The 10,696-nt window shown below is 37.1% G+C and overlaps 1 protein-coding gene and 1 pseudogene across 2 annotated transcripts; one reads left to right on the forward strand and one right to left on the reverse strand.

The window, feature by feature from the left end:
• Positions 1-203: 203 nt before the first annotated feature.
• On the forward strand, positions 204-5,543 carry LOC114727432 (CSC1-like protein At3g54510; annotated as a pseudogene).
• A 79-nt stretch (positions 5,544-5,622) lies between these two features.
• Positions 5,623-10,396, reverse strand: LOC114727433 (flavin-containing monooxygenase FMO GS-OX5-like). Of its 2 annotated transcripts, XM_028914140.1 has the most exons (7): positions 9,847-10,396; positions 9,612-9,682; positions 7,356-7,505; positions 7,089-7,171; positions 6,871-7,006; positions 6,133-6,306; positions 5,623-5,977 (listed from the first exon to the last, which is right to left on the reverse strand). In XM_028914140.1, the coding sequence occupies exons 1-7, from the start codon at positions 10,385-10,387 to the stop codon at positions 5,804-5,806; spliced, it is 1,329 nt and encodes a 442-aa protein (XP_028769973.1). In that variant the 5' UTR covers positions 10,388-10,396; the 3' UTR covers positions 5,623-5,803. The 2 variants fall into 2 exon arrangements, 1 of the variants encoding a protein (XP_028769973.1); XR_003738580.1 differs by lacking the exon at positions 5,623-5,977 and having other exon boundaries at positions 6,223-6,306; positions 6,423-7,006.
• Positions 10,397-10,696: the final 300 nt, after the last annotated feature.

Consider the following 10,696-nt stretch of genomic DNA (forward strand, 5'->3'; position numbering starts at 1 on the left):
AAGAAAGAGGAGTAATATTGGGAAGGAGATAGCGTTCATGCAAATGGAGCCAAGGCAGTTACGTCTTCTTCTCTTCACTCACTCTCCGCCACGTACTCTCAGATGTGTCACACCCCTCTCTCACCTTCTCCTTCTTCCTTCTTTTCTCTCCTTGCTCTCTCTCAATCTCTCTCTGCACTCTTGAGTTAGTTAGTCAAGTTAAGATGAACCCTCCCAGCCTTCTGGCTTCGGCCGCCATTAACATTGGCTTGGCCTTCATCATTCTCTCTCTTTTCTCCATCCTCAAGAAGCAGCCTTCCAACGCCACCATCTACTACGCGCCCGCCGCCTGCTCACCGCCACAGCTTCGTCGTCCCCTCCTCTGCCTCTGTCCTCGCTCGCTTCCTTCCTTCCGTCTCTTGGATTTCCCGCGCTTATCGCGTCACCGAAGATGAAATCATTCAAACCAGTGGCCTCGATGCTCTTGTCATCATCAGACTCTTCAAGTTTGGGTCAGTTTATTCATCCTGTTTAGGCGGTTTCTTCTTCTTTCTTTATTTCTTTCTCTGGCGATCGCATACTGGAATTTAGATTCTCTGGGATTTGATTTCCTGCAGAATACCATTTTCTCATTGTTTTCGTTCTGTAAGGCGAGTGAATTGAACATCTTCTAGAAATCGAATATATCGGATGCAACATTGTAATTATGACGTGTAAAATTAACAGTCTGTTGAAAAGAGTCAAGAATGCGGTGCCAACTTAGAAATGAATCAACCACTTGGTTTTTTAGTTAAAAAATGTTTACTTCTAATGTTGTTATTGAGAATTTTGACAGCAAGCACTTGATAAGTATATATAGTAGGAGGGCATTCGATTTTTGTCTGAGTTCCCGGAGTTCGCGTAGATTTTTACCATTATTCTTATTATATATCATATATTTTTTAATTTTAATGTTCCTTGCAGCATCAAATTTTTTGCGGTGTGTACTCTTGTAGGATTGGTGGTACTTCTCCCGGTTAACTACGGCGGTGGGGATGCTTCAGAAAGAAATTATTATTCAACGGATTCGTTTACAATATCCAATGTTAGTGTAGGATCTGATAGGTGAGAATGTCTTGGCATCAGACAGTCGTAACTGATAATATCTTCTGTACTTTCAATTAGATTCTCATTCTCTGATGAAATTTTACACCCCCCCCCCCAAAAAAAAAAGAACTCTCCCAAAACCAAAATAGGTTGGGGTTTGAAACCCCAAGAGGTCATTTTTAAAATTTGGCTATAACATTGTGAATTTCAGTCATTTTAGATCAAACTGAGTTGCTACAAATGTGTGAGTGTGTGTATGGGTGTATATTAACCAAAGATTATCATGGATCTTCTGCTGCAGTAATATATGCCTAGATGATAATCTGGTGCACAACTTTTGATACACAGTGCATCTAAACAGATTTGGCTTTCTGCTTTCCTTGCAGGCTTTGGGTGCATTTTGCATGTTTGTGTTTCATATCTTTCTATGGACTGTATCTATTGTATAAGGTACGTTTTGAAGTTTGATATCTACAGAGTTCATGTCCATGTCATTTGTACAAGTTGTAAGGTAACAGGTGCTTTTATGCATCCTTCCATCTACAGGAATACGATGAAATTTTGACCAGAAGGATTCAACAAGTTCACAAGATAAAGAATAGACCTGATCAGTTTACCATTGTAGTCCGTGAAATTCCCTTGTGTGTCGAACATAAGGCACGTGGGTGTTTTGTTGATCACTTCTTCTCCAAGCACCATCCCTATACATACCACTCGAATCAAATGATATATGCCGCAGAAGATCTTCAAGCGTTGCTGGTAAGAGATGCCCTATTGTTCAGTCTTTACTCCTGATACTCTGTCTTCTTTGTAGTGGGTGCTCTCACAGATTTTATATTATATGCAGAACCAGGCAAAATCTCTTGCAAGAAAAGTGGAGGATTTGAGAGACACTTCCAAGGGCAAGAAGCATAGGAACAAATTTTCACTCTTTGAAGCCTTGCAACACGATTCTTCTAAAGTAGCATTACTTGAGGAAAAGCTTCAAGCAATTTGTCACAAGATTCACCAGTTACAGAGTGAAGATATGCTCAAACAAAAGGTAGTTGGTCAGTGTGATGCTCACAGTTATGTTTTGCTTTGAATGAGAACATTGCAATTCATTTATTTCTCAAAGGCCAAAAAAAAAAAAAAACAAGAAGAAAAGAAAAGACAGAAAAGAATTGTTAATAGACGTGGTGTTATAGGGTGAATTGTTTCACGTGTTAGGAGTTGCCAGTTGCTTTTGTCTCATTCAAGACCCGCTCAGGTGCTGCGGTAGCAGCTCAGTTGATGCAGCACTCGCATCCACTTCTTTTGATTACTGAAATGGCTCCAGAGCCAAGGGATGTTTCATGGAGGAATATGAAAATACCATATAGAGCGGTGCCACTTTACAGACTTGGTGTTCTTATTGCAGCATCACTGCTTACAGTTTTCTTTATCATCCCTGTTACTGCTGTGCAAGGCTTAGCCAAATATGAGAAACTCAAAAAATGGTTTCCTCCAGTCATGGCTGTGCAGTTAATGTAAGATTCTTTCCCTTGGATATGCTATTTTGGCATCCTGTAATATCTTGTCTTATTTTCTTCTTCCATTATGTTCTAGCATAGAAAGTTTAGGAACAAGACTGAGAATGATAATTTCTCGTGCCATTTGCCAGGCCCTAGAAACCTTCAATTGGGTTTATTTTGAATCATCAACCAAACACATAGAAAAGATAACTACCGAGTCATTAAAACTATTAATACGAGTCTCTCAAGGAAATCTCTTACTTTTTTTCAAATTAAATTTCTTCCCCCAAATTTTTTGTGGTTTTATTCATTTTCTACAGGCTCTCGTATGATGTAGACCCAACATAGACAAAAGTATTGATAAGGGGACTATAAATCAAATGAATCTAAATCACTTCTGAGTTTGGATCCATTTGGTTTAACTTGCTTCTCATTATATATCTGATTGAATGGCTCTGCAACTCTTTCCAATTATGTATCCGTTTTCTATGTTAAATTTCGCTCATCACCCCAAGCTTAGACGCTGCCCGATGCCATATGAGCTATCTCATAGGCCATGTAAGCCCAAACTTCATAATAATGGTTATTCTCATTACATAAAGGATTTTAACTATAATTTTTTTAATAACCATTAACAATGAGACAGGAAATCAAAAGATTTTTTACTTAGCACTGCATCTATTTATCTCTCACTTCTTATGTTCTCATTGGTGTCTTAATCAATGGCTTCATCTGAAATAAAATATTTATTTACTTATCCTGTTCTGACACATAACATTTATTATTCTTCAGACCAGGATTAAGCTCAGTAGTGACAGGGTATCTTCCTAGTGTTGTACTCAAAGGATTCATATATGTTGTGCCCTTCGCAATGTTTGCAATGGCTAAAGCTGCTGGATGTATTGCAAAAAGTAAGGAAGAGATCAAAGCTTGCAATATGGTTTTCTACTTTCTGGTTGGAAATGTGTTCTTCTTGAGCGTCTTGTCAGGATCTCTGCTAGATGTGCTTGGGCTATTCATCAGTCATCCTAAGAATATTCCAAGTCACCTTGCCAGGGCTGTGTCTGCCCAAGTGAGTTGGTTTTGTTTCTGCTGTTCTAAGCATATTCTGCCTTCCCTGTGTCTTGTATTTATCTCTACTTTCCACATAATGAGGCACAGTTCGAATTGTAACTTTATATATCCTGGAAGGTCGTTTCTCAATGGTGAGCCTCAGAAATTCGGGGGGAAATTCCCCTTATTGTATAATTAATCAATATAAAGGAATCCGCGCTTATGGAACTTTCCCATTTAATATCTTTAATAATTTTCCAAACAATACAAATGAAGGTATTTCAAACATTCTAAAATGATCCTCTCAAAATACCTCATCCAACTGCTATAATTGCTTATATTTGATAACCTGCAGAAGTCATGGCCTTTTCACTATCTTGTTGCAGGCAGATTTCTTCGTGACATATATATTGACAGATGGTCTGTCAGGGTTTTCTTTTGAGGTTCTCCAACCTGGCTTACTAATTTGGGATGTCATGAAGTCTTGTTTTTGTGGGTGCCGACGAGACAAACGTCCATACCTTTACTCTCTGCCCTACTTCAGAATTATTCCTTTGGTCTCTCTTTCAATACTGATTGGTATAGTGTATGCAGTTGTAGCACCATTGTTGCTCCCACTTCTTATTGGCTACTTCTGTCTAGGCTATGTTGTCTATATCAACCAGGTAAGTTTCTCAGCATCAAAAGCTCATTCATTTATCTTGTACCAAAAAGCTGTCCCTGCACATGCGCTTAGAAAGACATATTTGGGATTTGATATTTGCTGATTCCAACCACTTAATTTTTTTTATAATATAACTCTAAACTATTATGAAAAGAGTACTAAAATAGAGTTATAATATCTCGAATATGTGTTTTGCCACAGAAGTTTTGGACGTGAAATGTGGACATGTCACATGCTTGCCACTCCTAATTTTGGAGCTTGATTTTGGTTAAGAGAATGGAGGCAGCAATGATATGATTTCTATTTATTTAGTCATAGATGCTCTAATTCCATTTAAAAGACTACTTTTATTCAAAGCATTTTTTTGGAGAAAGGAACATGAACAGTTTTACTATAATTTTAGGATGCTAAAGCGACAGAATGATGACATATATAGTTTCCATCTCCTTTTATGTCTATTTAGTTAAATTTTGCAGTCATTTCATTAGTTTTAGACTTTTTAGTTATTGTTGTGTTGAAGAGATATAAATATTTTGCAGATTCAAGATGTGTATGAAACGACCTACGAGACATGTGGACAGTATTGGCCGTACATTCATCACTACATTCTTCTTGCAATCATTCTCATGCAGGTTACCATGATTGGTCTATTTGGATTGAAATTGAAGCCAGCTGCTTCCATAGCAACAGTTCCACTACTATTGTTCACTTTGATGTTTAATGAGTACTGCAAGATGCGTTTTCTTCCTTCCTTTCAACATTATTCTCTCAAGGTACACTTGACAACACCTTATGCATATTGAAGACGGCTAGAATTAGCTTATTCTGGCCAAAGCTTAGATTTACATTCAGTATTGATTTTCAAATTGTTCTCTGTCTTCATTCAGTAAATTATATTTAGGTTTCTCCATAAACTCAATTTCCCAGAAGGATGCCTCATGAGTCACTAGACTCGCTCTGCTCCTTCTAGCATCAGATGAAGTGATCTCATGTTTAGAATGCAATAACTCTGGAGGCACAATAACATAATCAACTTCTTTGTCACTATTTTTGTAATTTGGCGTGTCTCAATGGATCTTTATTTATTTGTGGGAATAGGATGCAGCCGAAAATGACGAACTTGATGAGAAGTGTGGTCTTTTGGAGGTTCACAGTGAGAATGCGATCAATGCCTATTGCCCACCAGGCTTACGACCAGTGAACTTAATGTCATCAGAGTCTAGCTCCGCACCATTAGTCTCCTCGGCATGATCTTTTTATTTTCTGAGCACCTAATGTCAACCCTTTATGCCATTGATGTCTCATTCATTCTCCAAATTCAGAAAGGATACAATTTCACAGCAAAGGTAATGCAAATGGACACTTTGATAAAATTCAATATGAAATTTATTCAAGTTTCGTTCATCAGAGCCAGATAAATCCTACATGTGTCTGGGTCTAAATCTACATGCATAGCTAATATTAATCAAGATGAGACAACAATGAATATATGGGAAATAAACTTATCAGGGGAACTGCAACATCATATCTAATGAGATGATTCGCCCTTTATGATTGTTTCCCAATAAGCATTATCCCATTGCTCTCTGTAGTTGTCTTCCATGTTTCCTATCTTTTTCATGCACTCTGCATACATGCTTTCTCTCCACTTGTCGACTGGAGGCAAGCCTGATTCTTTGGCAAGCCATTGGCTGTACCCAACCTGAAAGAAGGATTTGCAATCATGTAAAATTAATGGGATTGGAAGTTATGTCTTCCACATGACTTTTTTACTGAATAACCTATCAAATGATTATGATCTATTTTTCTGACAGAGAGTGAAATCTTTTTGAGAAGTTGGTATACAGACATGAATACCTCCTCAAAATACAAGTAATGAGTACGGTGCTTGGGAATCCCAATATTCTCCAATCGCTGATAGTATTCTTCAACATAATTCATCATCTCCTTTTCCGTAGGTATAAGGACTTTACCAGATAAAACTCGTGCCACCCACTTGGATTGTAATTCCAATTTTTGGAAGATGATAGCCTGTTCAGAGTCAATTCATTCATTTCAACAAATCATTAGCCTAATTTGGAGTGCTTTTCATTTTTTTTTTTTAAGTTGTACATTTTCATTGCTATAAATAATAACATTGCACCCACCTTCAGTTTGGCCGAACAATATGATATAGGTTGTAAGCATCAATTACTGATTAAAAGGAAATGTGAAATACATTCTTGAACAGGTTGTAAGCATAAGTAGATCAGGTCAGTAAAATACAGGTGAACCGAACAACTATAAGCACACGTGTAAGCATCGCTAGCACAGTTTTCAGAGGGATCCTAGATTTGACAAGACCTGTCTTGAAATGATCTATGAGATTCTCATTCGCTAGACCTATCTCTTCGTATGCATTAAATTATACGCAGAGGAAGTTCCAAAAAAAACAAGCTATTTCTTATCAGATACACCATTGTTTTGTTAAGAATGTTCCCCGTATCTTCCATGAAAAATGAAAGGCATTAAAAGAACAAATTACTTTTTTTTTTGGGGGGGGGGGGGGAGGGGGGAGAAAAGGAAGAAAAAAGGTGGGAAAAAGCTACCAGTGACCTTTTCAGGTATGCCAATGAAAGAGAGCCAAGGAGCTAAAGCAGGAGGAAAGACATGCTTGTATAATGGTCCAACACGATTGCCATCAATGGTTACTATTCCATTAGTTTCAAGGAATGGATAGTTGTACTTGTATCTGAAAAATAATGCCACAAAAAAATTGACTTGGAACTTGAAATTGAACCTGTGAAATAGCTTTATTGTACATAAATACTGACCCAGTACAATAGAATATGACATCAGCAGACACAGATGATCCATCCTCAAACACAACCAAGCCATCTTCAGATACACATTTGACCTGGAAAGAAAAGTGGCCATGGAGATCAATAAGCAAAATTTGCTGATTATTCCATGTTGGAGATGAAACAACCTGTCTATTTCCTAAAATCTTATGATACCAAAGAAGAATATGTTATCTAAATATAAGGTAATTATAATTATAAATTAACTAATAAGCTATCAACGTCAATTGTTTCACATACCATGGGATGCTGCCATATATTATCATGATTTGCTAACTTCGCAGACTTCACATTTGGATTTCTTGTTGCTATGTGAACCTCCTTAGCTACTCTTGCAACGTCTCTTGAGATATCAAAGGCACTGGGTCCAAATCCAATTACGACCACGCTCTGTTAGGAGGAGATTATTTTGCAATGAATTATCAGTACATATGCATCCATTATCTAGTTAAACTATGCTGTAAAATAACCAAATAAATAACTATGCGTATATAGCATCAGTGAGTGCTTTCATTAATGAACCAACATATTAATGGGATTTTTAAAAAAAAAAAAAAAGGGAACAGTGAAGATCTGGATGGAATATATGGCATACAGAATGACAAAATGAAATGAAATAAATCAGCTCATTAAAAGTCCAAGAATGAAGTGTAATATATGAAATCAGCTCGAAAGATTATAGAATCATCCTCCAATTTTCACTTCACAGTCCGAGTTACCAAGGCACCTAATCTCCTGGACTATGTTGTCTGAATTCTCAACCTTCAATTTCAGGAGGCCAAGCCAGACTGCATCAGACACTATTTGAGATAAATAATGACCTAATTGGATTCCAATCTTAAGATAATTTTAAAAAAAAATTCAAAAAAAAAAAACACTCTGCCGGGATGGGAATTGAGGTTTAAAAATTTAGAATATCAAAATAAATCAAATACAATAGAATAGATTTTGATATTGGTTTCATGATCAGGATTAAAAAATAGCATAGGAACCATGATGACATATTTTACACTGCAAAATTACTAGTAAATGATCAAGATGCGAGTGGGTCACAAGTGTATTAGTGGGGAGAACAAAAAAGAAGCCACTTTCTTAAACTTCTAAAGTCTTCTTCAAGCTTCGTAGTCTCATTCTACTTCCGGTTCTAATATAAGAGTTAGTTGACTAATTTGAGAAGATTAAAAAAAATAAGTTAATTATTTGTAACAAATAGGTATTGTCTTTCTTAAAATATCCTTATTAATAAAGTGTATTGATTAGAATTACCATTATTAGAAGGACTATCTTAGAAGAAAAAAATACATAAATATGAAAGACAAAGTGAATTGAGATTTCACATTTAGGACTAAAATAAAAATCAAACAAAGTTTTATATTAAAATGGGGAGGTAGTATAAGCTAAAGAAACTTTTTAGGGAGAATTGCAATTAGGTCCCACTCAAGGGAATTAAATACATAAAAGTCCCTTGAAATTATGAAATTATTCTGAAGTCCCAATGGACCTTTTTGCAATAAATTTTATTTGTTTAATTACCAAATTACCCTTCTTCTTTTTTTAAAAAATTTGTATTGACAATTGAAATAGCAGTGGTTGACAACTCATGGTGCAAGGATTGACAAGTATCGCGGCTGGTTTGACAATTTAGGGTGTGATATGTTGAGAAAATGTGTTGTCAAACCAGCAGTGATAGTTGTCAATCCTTGCACCCTGAGTTGTCAACCACTGCTCTTTCAGTTGTCAATGCAAACTTAAAAAAAAAAAAGAAGGGCAATTTTGTAAGTAAACAAATAAAATTTAATATAAAAATTTTTTGGGACTTTAAAATAATTTCATGATTTTAAAAACCTTTTTGTATTTAATTCCCTTATGTGGGACCTAATTGCCATTTTCCCAACTTTTTAATCAATACAGATTCTGAGCCGAGGAATCAACGTCGTGGCAGTTAGGAATCGATACAGATTCTGATACGACGCTGGCGGGGGTAAAAAAAGAGATACAGATTCCGATACCAATTGAGTGGATTATTTCAGTCAACATGCACTTTCGCGTTCCGTTGATCAATTGCTAACTAACGGATAACATGGATAGTGTAATAAAAGAGGGAAAAAATGTTAGGGCCTATTTGGTTCAATTTTTTATGAAAAAATCAGTTTTAAGAAATTTTAAAATGACTGGTTAAACTTTTAAAAATAATCGGAATCTGAATCTTAAGAATTCTGATCATCTTAAGAATTTATTTTAAATAGCTTGTGAGATGTAAAAAGACGTTTAGGATCATAACCAAATGCAATTAACTTCTAATTTTCGTAATAAATCATTTTTTACTCATATTAAATATTACTTAATCTGGGACCCCAAAAAAAAATTACCATTTTATGATTTTAATATTAACTCTTTCATTTGCAGACATGCGAGTGTTCCTTCTTCTTCTTCTTTTTTGCGGGAAGATATGCAAGTTTATCACTTGGAATTTGGAAAGGATAGATTTCAGAGTACCTGATTGCGAAATGGTTCGGGTACCCTGTAGTTGTGGCTGTGAATCTGAAATCCTGGCCACTTCTCAATACCTAAATCAAATCACTCACGGAAACGTAAAACCCATTAATCAACTCAACTTTTTGCAGAGATGAGCTTTTGAATTGGTTATTTGGTTTGACCCATGCATTTCATTATTAAACCATTTCTCACTCAATATTCAATCTAGAATCAATAGACCAATCGAATGCTCTACCTGGAATTTGAGCTATTCTTGGTTCTGTGAAGTGACCCGAGCACACAACAACTGCTTGAAAAAAGTCCTGAAACAAAGAATCGCCGCCGCCGCCGCCACGACTCTTCGATTGAATGACCCACTTGTCATTCCTCCCATCCACTCGCTCGATCCGAAGCACTTCTCTGTTGAATCGAATCAGCTCACGAATCCCAAAGTCATCAGCGAACTTGTTCAGAAACCAGAGCACCTCTTCGTGACCAGGAAAAGTTCGCGGGTCCCCGTTCTCGCGATTCTCGGGAAACGGATAGTCCAGAAAACCCATCAATTGTCTGGGAAGATTGGTGCGTAACGAGAGGTAGAGGCTACTGTGGACGACTTCCCGTGTTGGGTCCGTGCCAATTGGATCGGACTCCGTTAGCGGATCGTATTTCCATGTACCTCCGATTTGATCGCTTTTCTCGAAGACGACGACCGTGTGGCCTTCACGCATAAGCTCGCGGGCGGCGCAGAGACCAGCAGCGCCGGCTCCGATTACGGCGACATGCACGGATTGGACCATCTCTGGAGTTTAGTGCGCAATGATGGAGCTTAGAGACGAGAACGAGGCAGAGAATCCATTGGGGCCTTTTGATGATTCTCATTTAAAGAGAATGAATGGGGAGCCTTTTGGTTTGGTGAAACTGACAAAGAAGAAGACAAAAACGATGATTGTGCCTGGAATTCTATGGACTCCATGGCTGACCGGTGATAGTCCACAAGCGAAGCTTCGCTATAATGAACCGGCTATATTATACATTTGATACTATTAATGATTATCAATCATTCATAGAAGTTCATGCAATAACTGGACTTCTTGGGTGCATGCCGC

Source organism: Neltuma alba, unplaced genomic scaffold (genome assembly GCF_004799145.2).
Source record: "Neltuma alba isolate B1F8T4 unplaced genomic scaffold, ASM479914v2 tig00012475_pilon, whole genome shotgun sequence".
NCBI classification, from domain to species: domain Eukaryota; kingdom Viridiplantae; phylum Streptophyta; class Magnoliopsida; order Fabales; family Fabaceae; genus Neltuma; species Neltuma alba.